Raw genomic sequence first — 21,677 nt, forward strand, 5'->3', positions numbered from 1 at the left:
TGTTAGATGCATCCGATGAAGTGAGCTGTAGCTCACGAAAGCTCATGCTCAAATAAATTGGTTAGCCCTGGTCTACACTAGGACTTTAGGTCGAATTTAGCAGCGTTAAATCGATGTAAACCTGCACCCGTCCACACAATGAAGCCCTTTATTTCGACTTAAAAGGCTCCTAAAATCGATTTCCTTACTCCACCCCTGACAAGTGGATTAGCGCTTAAATCGATGTTGCCGGCTCGAATTTGGGGTACTGTGTACACAATTCGATGGTATTGGCCTCCGGGAGCTATCCCAGAGTGCTCCATTGTGACCGCTCTGGACAGCACTCTCAATTCAGATGCACTGGCCAGGTAGACAGGAAAAGAACCGCGAACTTTTGAACCTCATTTCCTGTTTGGCCAGCGTGGCAAGCTGCAGGTGACCATGCAGAGCTCATCAGCACAGGTGACCATGATGGAGTCCCAGAATCGCAAAAGAGCTCCAGCATGGACCGAACGGGAGGTACGGGATCTGATCGCTGTTTGGGAAGAGGAATCCGTGCTATCAGAACTCCGTTCCAGTTTTCGAAATGCCAAAACCTTTGTCAAAATCTCCGAGGGCATGAAGGACAGAGGCCATAACAGGGACCCGAAGCAGTGCCGCGTGAAACTGAAGGAGCTGAGGCAAGCCTACCAGAAAACCAGAGAGGCGAACGGCCGCGCCGGGTCAGAGCCCCAAACATGCCGCTTCTATGATGAGCTGCATGGCATTTTAGGGGGTTCAGCCACCACTACCCCAGCCGTGTTGTTTGACTCCTTCAATGGAGATGGAGGCAATACGGAAGCAGGTTTTGGGGACGAAGAAGAAGATGAGGAGGAGGAGGAGGTTGTAGATAGCTCACAGCAAGCAAGCGGAGAAACCGGTTTTCCCGACAGCCAGGAACTGTTTCTCACCCTGGACCTGGAGCCAGTACCACCCGAACCCACCCAAGGCTGCCTCCTGGACCCAGCAGGCGGAGAAGGGACCTCTGGTGAGTGTACCTTTTAAAATGCTATACATGGTTTAAAAGCAAGCATGTGAAAGGATTACTTTGCCCTGGCATTCGTGGTTCTCCTAGATGTAGTCCTAAAGCCTTTGCAAAAGGTTTCTGGGGAGGGCAGTCTTATTGCGTCCTTCATGGTAGGACACTTTACCACTCCAGGCCAGTAACACGTACTCGGGAATCATTGTAGAACAAAGCATTGCAGTGTATGTTTGCTGGCATTCAAACAACATCCGTTCTTTATCTCTCTGTGTTATCCTCAGGAGAGTGAGATATAATTCATGGTCACCTGGTTGAAATAGAGTGCTTTTCTTCAGGGGACACTCAGAGGAGCCCACTCCTGCTGGGCTGTTTGCCTGTGGCTAAACAGAAATGTTCCCTGCTGTTAGCCACAGGGAGGGGGGAAGGTTGAGGGGGTAGTCACGTGGTGGGGGGAGTCAAAATGTGACCTTGTAACGAAAGCACATGTGCTATGTATGTAATGTTAACAGTAAGGTTTACCCTGAAAGAGTGTAGCCACTGTTTTATAAAATGTGTCTTTTTAAATACCGCTGTCCCTTTTTTTTTCTCCACCAGCTGCATGTGTTTCAATGATCACAGGATCTTCTCCTTCCCAGAGGCTAGTGAAGCTTAGAAAGGAAAAAAAAAACGCACTCGCGATGAAATGTTCTCCGAGCTCATGCTGTCCTCCCACACTGACAGAGCACAGACGAATGCATGGAGGCAAATAATGTCAGAGTGCAGGAAAGCACAAAATGACCGGGAGGAGAGGTGGCGGGCTGAAGAGAGTAAGTGGCGGGCTGAAGACAGGGCTGAAGCTCAAATGTGGCGGCAGCGTGATGAGAGGAGGCAGGATTCAATGCTGAGGCTGCTGCAGGACCAAACCAGTATGCTCCAGTATATGGTTGAGCTGCAGCAAAGGCAGCTGGAGCACAGACTGCCACTGCAGCCCCTCTGTAACCAACCGCCCTCCTCCCCAAGTTCCATAGCCTCCACACCCAGACGCCCAAGAACGCGGTGGGGGGGCCTCCGGCCAACCAGCCACTCCACCACAGAGGATTGCCCAAAAAAAAGAAGGCTGTCATTCAATAAATTTTAACGTTGTAAACTTTTAAAGTGCTGTGCTTAAAGTCCTGTGTGGCATTTTCCTTCCCCCCTCCACCACCCCTCCTGGGCTACCTTGGTAGTCATCCCCCTATTTGTGTGATGAATGAATAAAGAATGCATGAATGTGAAGCAACAATGACTTTATTGCCTCTGCAAGTGGTGATTGAAGGGAGGAGGAGCGGGTGGTTAGCTTACAGGGAAGTAGAGTGAACCAAGGGGCGGGGGGTTTCATCAAGGAGAAACAAACAGAACTTTCACACCGTAGCCTGGCCAGTCATGAAACTGGTTTTCAAAGCTTCTCTGATGCGTACCACGCCCTCCTGTGCTCTTCTAACCGCCCTGGTGTCTGGCTGCGTGTAACCAGCAGCCAGGCGATTTGCCTCAACCTCCCACCCCACCATAAACGTCTCCCCCTTACTCTCACAGATATTGTGGAGCACACAGCAAGCAGTAATAACAGTGGGAATATTGGTTTCGCTGAGGTCTAAGCGAGTCAGTAAACTGCGCCAGCGCGCCTTTAAACGTCCAAATGCACATTCTACCACCATTCTGCACTTGCTCAGCCTGTAGTTGAACAGCTCCTGACTACTGTCCAGGCTGCCTGTGTACAGCTTCATGATCCATGGCATTAAGGGGTAGGCTGGGTCCCCAAGGATACATATAGGCATTTCAACATCCCCAACAGTTATTTTCTGGTCTGGGAAGAAAGTCCCTTTCTGCAGCTTTTGAAACAGACCAGAGTTCCTGAAGATCCGAGCATCATGCACCTTTCCCGGCCATCCCACGTTGATGTTGGTGAAACATCTCTTGCGATCCACCAGAGCTTGCAGCACTATCGAAAAGCACCCCTTGCGGTTTATGTACTCGGCTTGGTGCTCCGGTGCCAAGATAGGGATATGGGTTCCGTCTATGGCCCCACCACAGTTAGGGAATCCCATTGCAGCAAAGCCATCCACTATGACCTGCACATTTCCCAGGGTCACTACCCTTGATATCAGCAGATCTTTGACTGCGTGGGCTACTTGCATCACAGCAGCCCCCACAGTAGATTTGCCCACTCCAAATTGATTCCCAACTGACCAGTAGCTGTCTGGCGTTGCAAGCTTCCACAGGGCTATTGCCACTCGCTTCTCAACTGTGAGGGCTGCTCTCATCTTGGTATTCATGCACCTCAGGGCAGGGGAAAGCAAGTCACAACGTTCCATGAAAGTGCCCTTATGCATGCGAAAGTTTCGCAGCCACTGGGAATCGTCCCAGACCTGCAACACTATGCGGTCCCACCAGTCTGTGCTTGTTTCCCGAGCCCAGAATTGGTGTTCCACAGCATGAACCTGCCCCATTAGCACCATGATGCATGCATTGGCAGGGCCCATGCTTTCAGAGAAATCTGTGTCCATGTCCTGATCACTCACGTGACCGCGCTGACATCGCCTCCTCGCCCGGTATCGCTTTGCCAGGTTCCGGTGCTGCATATACTACTGGATAATACGTGTGGTGTTTAATGTGCTCCTAATTGCCAAAGTGAGCTGAGCGGCCTCCATGCTTGCCTTGGTATGGCGTCCGCACAGAAAAAAGGCGCGGAACGATTGTCTGCCGTTGCTCTGATAGAGGGAGGGGCGACTGACAACACGGCTTACAGGGTTGGCTTCAGGGAGCTAAAATCAACAAAGGGGGTGTCTTTACATCAAGGAGTATTTCAGGCAGGACTTCACGGAGGGTTCCAATAAGAAATGGTGCACCTAAGTTATCGTTCTTATTGGAACAAGGAGGTTAGCCTGGCCTCTGATTGATACATGGCTAGATTTACCTCGCTGCAGCTTCTCTGTGAGTGACTGCAGTGTGACCTAGAAGAATGAGTCCCCTAGACAGGGGAGGGGGGGAAGCAAATGAGTACAAAACAAATCTGGTCTATTTCTTGTTTTGATCCACTCCATCTATCTTTTACATCTTTGGCTGGCAGCAGATGGTGCAGAAGGACTGCATGCCATCCATATCTCATGGCTGCTCGGCAGAAGATGGTACAGTACGGCTGCTAGCCATCCTCATCTCTTGCCTGCCTGGCAGAAGATGGTACAATACGACTGCTAGCAATCCTCATCTCCTGCCTGCCTGGCAGAATATGGTACAGTACGACTGCTAGCAGTCTGTATCACCTGCCCACTCACCGTAAGATGGTTCAATAGGACTGACTGCAGGACTAAAGAGAATGACCTGGTCAAGTCACTCCAAATTTAGTCCCTGCGCCCATGTCTGCCCAGGCGCTCCCAGCCGACGTGGCCAGGAGCACCTCGGACATGACGAGGACGACTACTAGTCATACTGCACCGTCTGCTGCCAGAAGGCAATGGGTTGCTGCTACTGTGTAGCAAAGCCGTACCGCGTCTGCCAACACCCAGGAGTCATAGGGTGACGGTTACCTGAGCAGGCTCCATGCTTGCCGTGGTATGGCGTCTGCACAGGTAACTCAGGAAAAAAGGCGCGAAACGATTGTCTGCCCTTGCTTTCACGGAGGGAGGGAGGGAATGGGGGCCTGACGATATGTACCCAGAACCACCCGCGACAATGTTTTAGCCCCATCAGGCATTGGGATCTCAACCCAGAATTCCAATGGGCAGCAGAGACTGCGGGAACTGTGGGATAGCTACCCACAGTGCAACGCTCCGGAAGTTGACTCTAGCCTCGGTACTGTGGAAGCGCTCCGCCGAGTTAATGCACTTAGAGCATTTTCTGTGGGGACACACACACTCGAACATATAAAACCGATTTCTAAAAAAACGACTTCTATAAATTCGACCTTATTCCGTAGTGTAGACATACCCTTAGTCTCTAAGGTGCCACAAGTACTCCTTTTCTTTTTACTTAGTTACATGTCTCCTGGAGTTTCAATTCACTGTGGTGTTCTTTAGTTTCTTGGTTATTTCGCTGTGTAGTGTTGTTGTGCTCTGTTGAAAATCTGCTGTGTTCCACCCAAAAAGTAGCTGCATATAAGTGGTGCATGCTGTTAACCCTATATATCCCTTACTTACTTCACACATGTGTTGTGAAGCTTCATTAAGTGTCCGCAACAGATGTTTTAGCAACTCAAATGAGAGGTGCAACAGAAGTGTACAGTATTATTCTAACTAAATGATCTATCGGACAAACATCAAGCACAATGCTCATCCCAATACCACTGCTGGATCCAAGAAGATACCCCCGAAAGATATTTTATATGGCAATATATAAAGAATGAGCCATTATTTTGTGTGACAGCTCAAAAGACTCCAGATCAAGGTCGCGGACTGAAAGTCTTGGAGGGAATCGGCATGATTTCAGATGATGTCAGACAGAGACAAGCAGCTCCAGGGCATTGCCCATCCCCAAAGACAAAATGATGTCTAGGGCTGTGGTGGGACATGGGCAAAACTCCTTGGTTTTATTACAAAACTAATGAGTTTAATTTCACCAGCTTTGCTTTACTTTCCCTTTGAGTTTTCAGATTTATATAAACCAGAAACTCCAAGCGAACCTCAGCATATGAGAACAAATCAAAATTATTGGGTTCACCAAAATTATGCAAACACAAAACAGATGCCAGGCTACCGTAAATGCCTCTGCTTTCAAAATCCCACCATTCAGTAAAAAGCTGTTCATAGAGCACCTGGAGAGGGTAAAGGAGATCAGCCCATTATTTTGTGTCATGGGCATGCTACCAGCTAGTGTAAGAACATAAGTAAATCCAAAAGAAATTTAAAACTAGAAATTACAGAGCAGAAGATTATTTTTGTGGTTTAGTAGACACCAGCCAAAAAAGAAGACAGCTGTAATAAAAGATAATGATAAATGCTGGAATTCTGAGGAAGGACATGGGAAATTATTACATTTGTTGTAGCTATGTCTTATGGTGCATTTCTTCTGGGAAGAAATAGAGAAGAGAATAAAATTATAATCCTGGGCAATGACATTGCTAGTGAGATGTAAATTCTGATATGAAAAGAGTCTCAAAAATTTAAATGCAGTGAAGAAAAAATTTTATTGGTTAGAAGTCAAAAAAATTGTAGTCTGATATAAAATGCGTTGATTTAGCAAACATCAAAAAGATTTCAATGGGTATGCAAGATAAATCATATTTTAAAAATTGTTAACATAATTTTAGGTTATTGCAAAATAATGTTAAAAATCTATTTATTTTTATGCAATTGTGCTGTTTGTTTGCAGCTTTTCCGCTACATAACATGGATGCAGGAATGGAGCTCAAGGATCAGATCTTGAATCAGTACAGTTAATGAAAGTTTTACTATTGATGTTAATGGGTATAAGATCTAAAGCAGATAATCCCTTGTCTGAAATAGGATTTACTCTTGAGAATAAGGATTGCAGAATCAGGTGCTAGATTAATCTGAATATAGTAAAAATAAATTGCTAATATTTATCTATTGGCATGATGACCAATTACAGTGCTAGAGTTTGAAAAGACCTTAGTCCCTTCCTGTGTCCTGGTGCCATCCATGACCACAAAATGAATTACCAGGTCACCTGGGGGGAATCTGGCAGGAACATGAGCAGTCATAGCAGGGACAAAGGAAAGACAGAGGGAATGTAGACTGAAAATCTAGTGAATATCTTAGATGTCTGTATTCTAATGCAGGAAGTATGAAGAATAAACAGGAAGAACTAGAAATACTTGTGAATAATCACAATTATGTGGGATAATTCATGTAACTGGAATATTGGTATAGAAAGGTACAGCTTGTTTTGGAAGGAAAGGCAGGGAAAAAGGAAGAGGTGTCGCCTTGTATATCAAAGATGTATACACTTGCACTGACATTGAGATGGAAGTGAGAGTCAGACCTGTTGAAAGACTCTGGGTAAGGATAAAAGGGGTAAAAAATAAGGGTGATGTCATGGTAGGGGTCTATTCTAGACCACCTAACCAGGAAGAAAAAGCAAATGAGGCTTTTTTAAACAACTAACAAAATTATCCAAAGCACAGAAGTTGGTGATGAAGGGGACTTCAACTACCCAGACATCTGTTGGGAAAATAACACAGCAGGGCACAGATTATTCCTTCCCCCCTCACACACACACACACACACACACACACACACACACACACACAAATATTGGAATGTATTGGAGACAACTTTTTATTTCAGAAGATGGAGAAAGCAACTAAGGAAGAGGGTCTTCTAGATTTGATTCTGTCAAAAAGGGACAACTGGTTAGGAATTTGAAGGTGGAAGGCAGCTTAGGTGAAAAGGATCAATTTAACTTCAATACTTGCAAAGAGAATGGAGCAAATAAATCAATCAATTTATAAGCACCTAAATAATAATAAAGCAATAGTTAATGGTCATCATGGATTTGTCAAAAGCAAATCATGTCAAACCAACACTGTATCCTTCTTCGACAGGGTAACAAGTCTTGTGGAATGGGAGAAAGAGATAGATGTGATTATTCTTTAGTAAGACTTTTGATACTGACTCACATGACCTCATAAGCAAACAAAGAAAATACAGCTTAAATGAACATACTATAAGAGGGTGCACAGTTGGTTGGAAAATTGTACTCAGAGAGTAGTTATCAATGGTTCACAGGCAACCTGAAAGGGCATATTGAATGGGATCCCACAATGATCTGTCCTGGGTCTGGTTCTATTTAAAATCTTTGCAAATGATTTGGATAATGACATAGAGGATGCACTTATAAAGTATGATACCAACCAGGAGGGATTGTAAGTGCTTTGAAGGACAGGATTAAAATTCAAAATGATCTTAACTAATTAGAGAAATCTTTCAAAATAAAGAGGATGAAATTCAGTAAGGACAAATGCAAAGTACTACACTTAGGAAGAAATAATCAATTGCACAAATACAAAATGGAAAATGACTGCCTGGGAAGGAGTACTGCAGTAAAAGGATCTGTGAGTCATAGTGGATCACAAACTTAATATGAGTCAATAATGTAATACTATTGCAAAAAAAACCCAAACATTATTCTGGGATGGATTAGCAGGAGTATGATAAGAACGGCACAAGAAGTAATTCTTCCCTTCTACTCAGCATTGAGAAGGCCTCTACTGGAGTACTATGTCCAGTTCTCGGCACCACACTTTGGGAAAGATGTGGATAAATTGGAGAAAGTCCAGAGAAGAGGAAAAAAAATTATTAAAGGTCTAGAAAACTTTATCTACAAGGAAAAATTGAAAAAAATGGGTTTGTTTAGTCTGGAGAAGAAAAGAGTGAAGGGGGACCTGATAATTGTCTTCAAGTATCTAAAATATTGTTATTAAGAGGATGATCAATTGTTCTCTTTATCCACTGAGGACAGGATAAAACATAATGGGCTTAAATTGCAGCAAGAGAGATTTAGGTTAGACATTAGGGAAAACTTCCTAACTAATAGTAGTTAAGCATTGGAACAAATTACCTAGGGAGCTTATGAAATCTCCGGCAAAGGTTTTTCAGAACAAGTTAGACAAACACTTGATCATCATCTCTGTTGTGAGGTGAACTGCAGTCCCTAAATCAGGAGACAATAGCAATAATAAAACCTGAGTTCCAGAATTTGGGTTAACTTCATACAAAACAAGAGGGCATAGATTTTGTATGATGGAATTTAGGGTAGACACGCAGGGCTGAGATGAGAAAAACTGTGTAGCAGGAAGATAAAAGTGTAAGCAGAGGTTAGTTGTGAAAGTATGGGTGTCATCCAAAGCCCATTGGAATCAATAGGAGTCTTTCTATTGACTTCAATGAGCTTTGAATCAGGCCACACAAAATACATTACTAGCAGCATCTCATAAATTGGCCTATTCTCCACCAGAATCCCACAGTGTTCCCAAAACATTGCTGATTCCCTGACCTGAACAGTGCATATAGACAGAAAGTCATAGGAATGATGGTGAATAAAGATCTATAAAAGGATGCTAAAGTAATAAATATGTGCACAGTTAGCAGCAGCAGAGTTAAACAGGCCTTCCAGACTGGTCCTCAACCCCCTAATATTGTTATAAATGTATAGGCAAAGCATTAAGGAATCTGACCTATGCTCTCACCCCTCCCAGACAGTTAGCAGTCATACTCTGTACCAAACACCCATTCAGACAGACAGCTTACCCAGCCACGTGTGTTAGTTCCGGCCACAATTTCCCCTGAGCTAATTGTGAAGCCCAAACTAGAAATAACCAATCTCCCTTTAAATATTTGATTGCCCCATTTCTAGAAAAACAAACATGCAAATCCAAGTATTATCAGAGCAAAATTATATAAAAGGATATTATGCAGTAGACCAGTCTTACCATGGCAAAAGTGCATGTACAAGCCTGTAGTAAACCAGTCAAACCATTACCCAAACATATATAAATCTAACGAGGCAAGAACCTCAAAAGCTTTGGATGCTCATCAAAATTATCCAACTTAATGGAAGCCTCCATCAACCCCTACAGCCTTTCCAAACAACCTCCCTGCTTCGTTTCCAAAGGCCCTGTTACGCAACATACTCCATCATCTCTGTATGGTGTTTTCCCTGCAGTCGGGGCAAAGACTGATGAACTGCTCCCTCATTCCACCATCTGTTGCAGATGGCAGGCATCTTCCCTGCTTCAGTGATTTCTGAGAGTCTGTCGCACACACACACACACACCTGTCTTCTCTATCCAGGATGAGAACAATCTTTCCTGGCACAATGCAGGAATATGCAGCAAAGAGCCATTCCAGGCTGCTGCCACCAGCTCCCAAGGATCTGGAGCCGAAACATGCTGCACAAGCCTTTTTAAGTGATTGCTAAGGATCTCTCAGGCCTCAAGAAAAATGACTTACTATGTAACCACCATCCATGACTGGCGCCAAGAGAGCACACAACAGTTACTTGCAAAAACGTGATTTAACATGACCTCTGGGGAACTTCCTCAGTGCATAGGATAGGCTCAGTGACTCACAACTCCAGCCTGAAATGCCTAGTGAACAGCAGAATACTGATTGCTGGCAATAGATGACTAATGTTTAAAATATATTAGAATGGTTGATACGTGGTAACTGAGAGCAATAATACCTTTGTCTGGGTAAGGACGCCAGAAGATGGCTGTGGGTACACAGTCAGTGCAGGCAACAGAACAGTCACAATTTCCAGCAGGCAACATGGAACTGTTTTTGTGAGCAGATGAAGCATTCAGTCATCAAACTTTTAGCACTTGGAATTGAAGGCTTTTGCAAAAGATTCCACATTACTGCAGTAATGATGTCTTGCAATGGGGATTGTATCAATTTACTACAAATTACTTGGTAATTATCTCCAACACTAATAATCATATCTTGGCAATAGAGGAATGTCAAAAAAGGTTAAATCAGCTTTAACAGTTTCACTGCTTTAAAATATACAACAAATGGAAAGCAAAAGACAGTAAAATAGTAGCTGCTCTTTGAAAGTCATCTTTCTAGGCGTGGGTTATACTTCCAATAAGCATCTAATCTTCAGGCAAAATAATCAGAAAGAGTTTTACCTAATTAAACTTAAGCCTCTGCCTCTTTCACTAGAGATTTTCCTTTGAATGGAAGTTGTTGGTATCTGCTTTGAAGGGGGCCATTGTATGTGGTTTATGATTAGAATGGGCCAGATTCATTCTTGGTATAACTCTTGTTTTTCCCTGAAGCAATCAGAGCCACTGCAGCCTCGCCTGGGGAGCAAGAAGGGTTGTTTTTAAGGGGACAGTAATGGTAGAATCCTCTTAAGCAACACTGAGTTTTGTCAGGGCTGCATATGAGTTTCACAGGCAGAAACTGAAGTAGATGATGTGCTTAACCAGTGGCTTCTCCGATCATTTTTTGGCCAGTGCCACCAATTTTAGGGTTTTACTGTCTGTCCACAAGCCCCCTAGTATAGCTGGTTTTAGGGCACCTGGCACTGCTAAGGCACCCTGGCAGAGGTTTCTGGACCAAGACCTTCACCTTCAGCTTCTGCCAGCAAAGAAGACCCTAGAGTAAATCTGGCACTCCAGCTTCATTGGAGTTACTTCAGGGATGAATTCAACCCATCATCCTCAAAACTGAATAGTCAATTGTATGGGAACAGTTCCAGTAGCAAGGTGGTATAAGCTCCATTTTGAACGACACCTCACAGATACCCACAACAATATTTTTGTTGACCAATAGAAAATGCAGAATTTATTCTGGTAAAATTGAATTACTGCTAACTGTGTGCATATGTCGGAATGTCCTTAATGATTCTAGGTCTCAGAGTGGTAGCCATGTTAGTCTGTATCAGCAAAAACAACAAGGATTCCTTGTGGCACCTTAGAGACTAACAAATTTATTTGAGCATAAGCTTTCATGGGCTAGAACCCACTTCATCAGTTGCATGGAGTGGAAAATACAGTAGCAAGTATAAATACAGAGCACATGAAAAGATGGAAGTTGCCTTACGGGAGGAAAAATCACTTTTGTAGTGGTAATGAGAGTGGCCCATTTCAAATAGTGGACAAGAAGGGGTGAGTGAAAGCAGGGGGAAATTAGGTTTTGTAATGACCCATCCACTCCCAGTCTTTATTCAGGCCTAATCTGATGGTGTCCAATTTGCAAATTAATTCCAATTCTGCAGTTTCACATTGGAGTCTGTTTTTGAAGTTTTTTTGTTGAAGAATTGCCACTTTTAGGTCTGTTTTTGAGTGACCAGAGAGACTGAAGTGTTCTTCTACTGGTTTTTTCTATACTCAAAACAAATAAAACCACTGTATGTACGCCTCACACAACTTTTGGATGTTAAATTGCCCTCTTGCTCCCATTGGCTTTTTTTTTTAAGAGCATGATTTACACATTTTCTGGTTACTTACCCCATATAAACCTTCCTCATTAACCTCATTACTATTTTTTTAAATTACCAGAATGGCCAATAAAAGCCCTTGTAGAGTGAAGCAAACAAACAAGCAGCATATAATCCTCAAATCAAACACTAAGTGAACCCCACCAATTTTTTCTGGCCTACTTTTTATCATCTGAGTTTGGCCATCAGGCAAAGTTAATTTAAAGATGCCTTTGCATTTCGCATCATTAAAATATCAGGGTTGGAAGGGACCTCAGGAGGTCATCTAATCCAGCCCCCTCCTCAAAGCAGGACCAATCCCCCAATTTTTGCTCCAGATCCCTAAATGGCCCCCTCAAGGATTGAACTCACAACCCTGGGTTTAGCTGGCCAATGCTCAAATCACTGAGCTATCCAATTCCCCTTGCTGTTTCTCAACCATAGTTTGGCATATATTAGACACCTTGGGCCAAATATACCAGAAGAGAAAAAATAGTTGCAGAGGTCAGTAATAATATTTTTCTGTAAAATTGCTACTTGGTGTGAAATCCATAAGTACCGATGTTCCCATGCAACAGGGTGATGAATCACACAACCTTAATTCGTAGCTGGCCTAGACATGATTGCTTCCAAGAGACTCATAAAAAATGATTATAAATAAGTAAAAGGTCCCTAAAGCTAATAATGATGATCTTATCAGTGTACATGGAGTTTGAATATATTATGCCACACGCTGTGATATTATGTGTGAGGTTATGCAATGTTGCTATTTTGTTTTATATTGCATAAAGCAATGGGAAATTAATTCTAAGTCTCCTGATAAGATCCCTTTATTCATATTTCCCCATATGTGACAAGTTAGCAAATATTAACACTCCACTACTCCACTTGAGCAAGTAGCACAATTTGCACATTCCAATTATATTTGTTTACCATGATAATCTATACCTCTCTGTACTATCTGAAGCAGCAAATGGACAGTGAAATTGATTAAGCAGCAAAATGAAGCTGAGGCATTTAATCAATCTCGGAAGCTATTTGTTTAGAGAATACCATAAGACAAAAGGATACCAGTTCTAAGTGGGCTGTAGCTCACGAAAGCTTATGCTCTAATAAATTGGTTAGTCTCTAAGGTGCCACAAGTCCTCCTTTTCTTTTTGCGAATACAGACTAACACGGCTGTTACTCTGAGACCTGAGTTCTATTATAGCCATTCCTATATCCATCTGTTTTACAGAGAGGTGGCTACCAATTTATACATGCAAAGTCAGACCCTTTGAAAAACAAAAAACTCCACAAACTCTGTGATTCTCTGTATCCCTATGTATCACTCCTTTTTCAAGACTACGTTAAATTTTGTATGAAGTATGCCTTGTGAGATATCATTTCAAAGCTCAGAATTTGTTGATCATTATTGTCCTGGTAAAATATGTGTGGCAAAATTGTATGTAAAGTTATAAGATTCTACTGTATAATATTACTGAGACATATTCCAAGTTTAGAGAAGCAAGCATAAACCAGTTCCTGAAAGACAAAAGGCAAAATGACAACTCAGCCAGGTGTCAATGAAATCAAATGAATCATCACCTGGTTAAGTGACTGTTCTCTGGCAGGAAAAAGGGTGAAAGTAAGAAATGCACACCCGAGCAAAGAAACAGCTGGGGTTTCCCATCTCCACAAACCTTCTGTCTCCTGAAGCTCAGCTGGCATAGGTGCTGGAACTAGGGTTGTGGGGGAGGGGTGCTCCTGAACCCCCTGGCTTGAAGTTGTTTCCATTATATACAGGGTTTATAGTTTGGTTCACTGACTCTCAGCACCCCCACTATAAAAATTGTTCCAGCACCTCTGTCTTTTGTCTTTTATTTATTTGTAACCAATTATTTCTTTTATGCCTCATTACTTGTAGAGACTTAAAATCTATCTTTCAGTAGTTAATTGTTTTATTGTTTTTTATTGTTTTATGTAAACCAGTGTGTGTTTGGATTGAAGTGTTTGGGAAACTTCATTTGGGATAATTGGATTTTTGCATATCATTTTCTATTAATGAAATGACGGACTTTATATGAGCTTGTATTGTCCAGGCAGGGCTAGGCAGGACAAGATGTACATTTCTGGTGGAAAGTCTATGACTGGGAATTTGCTGGTGTTATTCTGCAGTGTAATTCATGGGTGGCTGGCTATAGCACTCATACAATATAGCTGGGAGTGATTTACATGCTGTGTGTGGGTAGACCAGGAGTGGTTGCTCTCAGAGCGAAGCAGTGTGAAAGGCACCCCAGCTTGGAGAATTGAGGGGGCACAGTTGTCCATCAGTCCAGATTGTACCCTTGTTAATGTCACAAACATCCTCTTTTTCCTTTCCCAAGGCACAGGATGGATCAGATTGTTGTGAATGTAGTCTTGGTATTAGGGGTATTGTTTTGCCACTCTCTCCATAAGCAAAACAGGAGTACTTGTGGCACATTAGAGACTAACATATTTATTTGAGCATAAGCTTTCATGGGCTACAGCACAGCTGCTACCCTGAAGTCTCTCCATAAGGAAGTTCATTGGAGTCCCTCTTGTGACCACAGATTTAATTCCTTGTTCCCATTTGGTTTCATTTGAACATGACCATTTACCTTCCAACTCTTCCAACTATCCTTCTGTGTAGATGTAGGATTTCTGACACTGACAGTAATGGGTAGTGGGGTCACAGTGCCTAATTTATTATGAATGTATAGGTTTTATTTTACACACAGCATCTGGATGCCTTTTTGGTGATGGGTTCTTAAAGATTTACATTAAATAAAATTATAAAAATCACTCCCCAAAAGGTATATCTAGCTTCAGAGCAGCTGCAAACTATGAAGGGAAATTCACAACTGGATTGGGGCACTACTTGGAGTTTCAGAGGGTGGAAGGAAAGAAGCCAGCTATTGGAAGCTTGTAGGAACTAGAGGAGGTGATGGATAATTGAAAGGAAAGACTGTGGGTGGGTGAATGTCCTTATCTGAACCTGAAAAAAAAAAAGGTTGAGTTCATTTCAACTTTGAGGATGCAGGGGGGAACAATTCACATCTCCTGCCACCCCTCTCAAAACAGTTTGCTCACCACTAGACACAATCTTTTATGCCAGTCTCCTGCCATTTGTTTTTCTCTCCCAGGCCATGCTGGCATTCTTTCCAGAATCATCATCAGCTGTATTTTTCTGACTTACAGGAGATCTGTGTTTATAAACATACATTGGAGTAAAATATACATTATTATAACAGCAAAGATATCATTCTTGTATGCATGCCTTTGGCTAGAAAACAATAGGCCTACATTTTCAGAAAATTGCATGCACATCTGCGCACCAAATTGCATCAGCAACAACAGCATATAAATTGGGCATATAAATGATCAGATAGTTGAATAAGTGGTCATTTACATGAGTAATTTTGATAACTGAATATACAAGCCAGGCATTCAGGTGCATTCACTTTTTTCTGAAAATCTGGCATGAATGCCTTGTGATAGTTAGTTGCATCGCAGTACTACAATGTGATCCATGTGGGTAACTGCTGCATCGCTGCAGAACTTCACAGAAGTCAGTGGGATTCTACAGAGCATTTCACTGGTAAAGATCATAATACAGGCTCAGGGCCTTGGAGACAATGGACCAAATTCATTCTTAGCCACTCAGAAATTTGTTACCTTTCCCCTCTGAAGTTCTGGTCTTTCTCTAATCTTCTTCAGGAATTTTCAGGAAGGTAGTACCTGCACACCACTGATGGAGCCAGTTACTATTATAGATGGAGCCTAGAATTAACGTTGACCAACAGTTCCCATTATAAGACTGTGTTTTCAGTTGTTATAACTTTACCAAACTGTTTAGGCTGAAATTTTCCATGCTGTGAGTCTGCCTTAGGGTGAATTTTATTGAGAAGTTTCAACTAAAATAGTCCAGCTATTTCCAAGAGCAAGGTTAGGGGGAAAAATATTGTTTGCCCACGTTAATTTTTTTTCACTGAGAAGGTCTAGTCCTTCCCTGCTTTGGAGCAGCAACTTGAAATTTGGCAGGGGTAGGGAAGTGTCAGAAATGTGTCTTTTGGTACCACGTAAATTTGTCCAAGCTATAAGCCTTTGAAAAAATCTCAGTTTGCACATTCACAGAAGAGACTTGTTGGAGTTTGGAGGCTACATTCTCTGAAGACTCTGTTTGTACTGAGCATGCTCCATCCCCTCAAGGCTTCTAAGTGCTGACTGGACTGCACATGTGGCATCCCTACAACCTCAGGATGGAGTGACTGAGCATGCTCCATCCTGAGGTTGGAGGGACAAAGTCAGAGGTTCTCAAACTGTGGTCCATGGATCACCAGTGGTCCGCAAGCTCCATTCAGGTGGTCCATGGATAGTTCCCTCTAAGGTGCGCGCCTTGGCGGCTGCACACAAGAAAATGAAGGGCCACCACCTAATTAATTCTCTTGATATTGACACCTCCTCATCAATTATTGGGAGTGGACCACATCCACCCTGACTGAATTGGCCTTCAACATTGGTTCTCCACTTGTAAGGTAACTCCTTTCTCTTCATGTGCCAATATATGTTTATGCCTGTATCTGTAATTTTAACTCCATGCATTTGAAGTTTGTTGTTTACCCATGAAAGCTTATGCCCAAAATAAATCTATTAGTCTTTAAGGTGCCACCTGACTCCTCGTTGTTTTTGTGGATACAGACTAACACGGCTACCCCTCTGACACCTAATTAATGGAGCCTCGCAGGGGTGGCTCTACTAATTAGGTGCCTAGACCCTGGAGAAGACACACATGTAAGGTGAGGTGGTGGCCTTAGGGGGAATAGGAGGTAGGTGGGAGGGGGCACTGGGATGGGAAGAGGGTATGGGGGGGATTTTGGACTTGCAGGGTTGCAGTGGCCAGAGAAAGAGGCAACTTTTGCCAGCTCCAGGGCTGTGGCTGCTGGGGAGAGAGAGCCCTCTTTGCAAGCCTCAACTCTGTGGCTGCTGTGGCGGGGGAGAGACCCCCCTCCTTCCCAGTCCCAGTTCAGGGGCTGCTGTGGCTGGGGAGTCCACTAGATTATACTCCCCTGAGCATGCACAGACATTCCCCAATGTTGAGTGTTTAACTTTGCCTCCTTAATGTTCTTTTAATGTACCTTTTTTAAAGATCACAGGAGTACAGACAGAGAAAACCACATACCTACAATAAATAGCTTGCAATTTATCTAATCATTTACATTCTTGAATTCCATCTACATTAAGTAACTAAATAATTGTTAAATGGCTGTCACTAGTTTAGGTCCCCCACAGACATTGCTGAAAATGATCCAATTGCTAGTGAAGATGGGACAAATCCCTTTTCATTACCATGATAGAAAGCACGATTACCATATTTCAATCAATGTTTCTGAAACGATATTGAAAACACCTTGCCTATAATAGCAATCAAACCATTTTCAGCACTGGTTCAGGAAGACCTGTTGCCAACAATTGTGGTCAGTAATGTCAGTGGCTTATTGTAGAAAAGGCTTCAGTGTCCCAAGGGATTTTAGTTGCACTGTTTCAGAAGCATCCTTCCCTCTTATCTCATCAAAGTGTTTAGATGTCTCATGTATAAGTGCTGAACTACTGCTTTGGAACAATATCAAACATTTCTTCTTGTATTTCAACAACAGAAAGTGGCAGAAGTGAGTTTTCATTACCCTACAATGATAGACAGACACTTAGATTTTTCATTTTTCCAAGGGGCAGAGGTTGAGTTTTCAGGGTATAGCTGAAAATATGCATGATGCATTTCTTAGCTAATTATTTGTCAGTATATTAATAAATCACACTGATCCCTGCAAGGCTATCTAAATTTAGCAGGATCATGAGATGTACTACATAATTAATAACATTAGATTGGATGGCTTAAAGGCAAGTGATTTCCTGCTCTCATTTGAAGTAGAGAGCATTTATCACTGTTGACCAGGAATGGAGTTGCTAACATGGCTGTGGTTTAGGCATTTATATAAGTGTCTTTGCCATGTATATTGGCATGTGATTCTTTGACTTGGGTGTAGGAAATAAAGAACATATAAAATATCTGAGGCTAGATTTTCAATGTCAGTCACATGCAGTTGTGTGCATACATTTATATATACCTAAGCCACACATACAAATAACCGATGTCACCTCAGGATGGGATGCAGAGATAAGATTTTCAGACACCATTAATGATTGATTCTTGGAGCAGCTTGTCTGGGAACCCACAAAAGGAGAGGCAGTTTTTGATTCAGTCCTAAGTGGAACACAGGATCTTGTCCAAGCGCTGAATATAGCTGAACTGCTCAGTAATAGATACCATAATGTAATTAAATCTTGGTGTAATCGTGGATAGTTCTCTGAAAACATTTGCTCAATGTACAGCAGCAGTTAAAAATGCTAACAGAACATGAGGAACAATTAGGAAAGGGATCGATAATAAGACAGAAAACATCATGATGTTACTATATAAATCCATGCTACACCCACACCTTGAATATTTTGTGCAGTTCTGGTTGCCCCATCTCAAAAAAAGATATATTAGAACTGGAAAAGCTACAGAGAAAGGCAACAAAATGATGAGGGGTGTGGAACAGCTGTCTTATAAGGAGAGATTAAAAGAGACAACTAGATATGATAAAAGTCTATACAATAATAAATGGTGTTGAGAAAATGAATAGGGAAGTATTATTTACCCCTTCACATAACAGAAGAACCACACATCACGCAATGAAATTAATAATCAGCAAGTTTAAAACAAATATAAAGAAGCAATTCTTTAGACAACGCACAGTTAACCTGTGGAACTCATTTCCAGGGGATGTTGTGAAGGCCAAAAGTATTACTGAGTTCAAAGAAAAATTAGATATGTTCATGGAGAATAGGTCAATCAATGGCTATAAGCCAGGGATGTAACCCCATGTGCCATGTGTCAGAAACTGGGACTATATGACAGGAGATGGAACCCTGAATAATTTCCTCATTCAGTTCATTCCCTCTGAAGTGTCTGGCACTGGCCCCTGTCAGAAGACAGGATACTGGGCTAGATGGACCATTGGTCTTACCCAGTATTGCTGTTCTTATATGCATGCACATGACTAGTTAAGGCTTTGATAATGCATCCTTTAAGTCAATGAGAGTTGCACTATTTAAGAAATGCATGATCAGCTCTCCAGTGCTTAGCTGGCTATGGGGGTGCACACAAATATCTCTGTACATTATAGACAAGATCTTCATTCCCATTCAAGATCCTCTGTGCTCTTCTATTAATGAAAAGTAGCCAGAGATGCAACAGTTGTGGCCAGTTGCAGATTCTGTCCTACTTTTAATTGGGCAAATATATTTGCTACAGTTAACAATTGTAGCCCTAAGCTATGTATGTGCAAATATATGAGTGTATTTTCTTGCACCCAATTTGAAGTCTGTCCTCAGATATCTTATATAATGCATGGCACATGAGTTTCTTGAACAATGAGAAGAAAACAAGTCATGGATATATTTTAAAATGTCTCATTTTGCTAATCCATTGTGTATCTGTTCTTTAAGCACTGTACATCATGTTAAGTAAAGGCTTGGTAAAAATGATTACATTCTTAATATGCCTAACATTTTATAGCCCCAAATCTACAGAGACTTGCACATGTGTTTAACTTTAAGTGTGACAAGTGTAAGCTCTTCAAAGCATGGGCCATCTTTTTGTTTTGTGTTTCTGTAGTGCCTAACACAATGGGGTCCTTGTCCATGAGTAGGGATAGAGGCATTACTACAACATAAATAATAATGGTAGTCCCATTTACTTTAATCATAGAATCATAGACTTTAAGGTCAGAAGGAACCATTATGATCATCTAGTCTGACCTCCTGCACAATGCAGGCCACAGAATCTCACCCACCAACTCCTGTAACAAACCCCTAACTTATATTTGAGCTGTTGAAGTCCTCAAATCGTGGTTTAAAGACTTCAAGGTGCAAAGAATCCTCCAGCAAGTGACCCGTGCCCCATGCTGCAGAGGAAGGCGAAAAACCCCCAGCGACTCTGCCAATCTGCCCTGGGGGGAAATTCCTTCCCAACCCCAAATATGGTGATCAGCTAAACCCTGAGCATGTGGGCAAGACTCACCAGCCAGACACCCAGGAAAGAATTCTCTGTAGTAACTCAATCCCACCCCATCTAACATCCTATCAGAGGCCATTGGGCATATCTACCGCTAATAGTCAAAGATCAATTAATTGCCAAAATTAGGCTCTCCCATCATATCATCTCCTCCCATAAACTTATCAAGCTTTGTCTTGAAACCAGAGATGTTGTTTGCCCACACTACTTCCCTTGGAAGGCTGTTCCAGAACTTCACTCCTCTGAAGGTTAGAAACCTTCATCTAATTTCAAGTCTAAACTTTCTGACGGACAGTTTATATCCATTTGTTCTTGTCTCCATTGGTACTGAGCTTAAATAATTCTTCTCCCTCCATGGTATTCATCCCTCTGATATATTTATAGAGAGCAATCATATCTCCTCTCAGCCTTCTTTTAGTTAGGCTAAACAAGCCAAGCTCATTGAGTCTCCTTTCATAAGCCAGGTTTTCCATCCTCGGATCATCCTAGTAGCCCTTCTCTGTACCTGTTCCAGTTTGAATTCATTCTTCTTAAACATGGGAGACCAGAACTGTGTACAATATCCCAGATGAGGTCTCACCAATGCCTTGTATAATGGTACTAACACCTCCTTATCTCCACTGGAAATACCTCGCCTGATGCATCCCAAGACTGCATTAGCTTTTTTGATGGCCATATAACATTGGCGGCTCATAGTCATCCTGTGATCAACCAATACTCTGAGGTCCTTCTCCTCTGTTACTTCCAAGTGATGCATCCCCAGTTTATAACAAAAATTCTTGTTATTAATCCCTAGATGCATGACCTTGTACTTTTCACTATTAAATTTCATCCTATTACTATTACATCAGTTTACAAGGTCATCCAGATCTTCCTGTATGATATCCCAGTCCTTCTCTGTATTGGCATTACCTCCCAGCTTTGTGTCATCCACAAACTTTATTAGCACATTCATGCTTTTGGTGCCAAGGTCAGTAATAAAAAGATTAAATAAGATTGGTCCCAAAATCGATCCTTGAGGAACTCCACTAGTAACCTCCTTCCAGGCTGACAGTAGTCTCCCCTTTAACCAGTTCCTTATCCACCTTTCAATTTTCATATTGACCCTCATCTTTTCCAATTTAGCTAATAATTCTCCATGTGGAACCGTATCAAATGCCTTACTGAAATCGAGGTAAATTAGATCTACTGCATTCCCTTTGTCTAAAAAATCTGTTACCTTCTCAAACAAGAGATCAGGTTGGTTTGACAGGATCTACCTTTTGTAAAGCCATGTTGTATTTTGTCCCATTTACTATTGACCTCAATAGTAAGGGGTAAGGAAGCCACAGAACAATAGGAGAAAAAATAAATCCTGAACATCTACTTGATTTACAAAGTATCATCCAGCCAGAAGTGTGAAAGATGAAGAATTCCTTCACAAATAATACCATGTGATCATGCAGCTAATGAATTATCATAATGCACGTAAGCAAAGGGGCAAAGTTAAGGTTGTGCAGCCAAACATATCTCAAGGATTTCCAGACTTTTAAGTGCTTCACTTCACAACCTTAAAATTCATTTAACGTAGGACTAAATGTATTCTGTGCAAAAAAACTAACAGCAGATCAAATAATTTGTGGGGGTTTTTTAAAGTACAGTCCTAATACTGGACAGAAA

General features: G+C 42.1%; 1 protein-coding gene across 1 annotated transcript; it reads left to right on the top strand.

Moving 5' to 3' along the window:
* Positions 1-373: 373 nt before the first annotated feature.
* Positions 374-2,091, top strand: LOC144930154 (uncharacterized). The gene is made up of 3 exons (XM_078851295.1): positions 374-498; positions 595-1,006; positions 1,595-2,091. Exons 1-3 carry the CDS (start codon positions 421-423, stop codon positions 1,747-1,749), a joined length of 645 nt encoding a protein of 214 aa, XP_078707421.1. The 5' UTR covers positions 374-420; the 3' UTR covers positions 1,750-2,091.
* The last annotated feature ends 19,586 nt before the right edge of the window (positions 2,092-21,677 follow it).

Source organism: Lepidochelys kempii, chromosome 2 (genome assembly GCF_965140285.1).
Source record: "Lepidochelys kempii isolate rLepKem1 chromosome 2, rLepKem1.hap1, whole genome shotgun sequence".
Taxonomy (NCBI): domain Eukaryota; kingdom Metazoa; phylum Chordata; order Testudines; family Cheloniidae; genus Lepidochelys; species Lepidochelys kempii.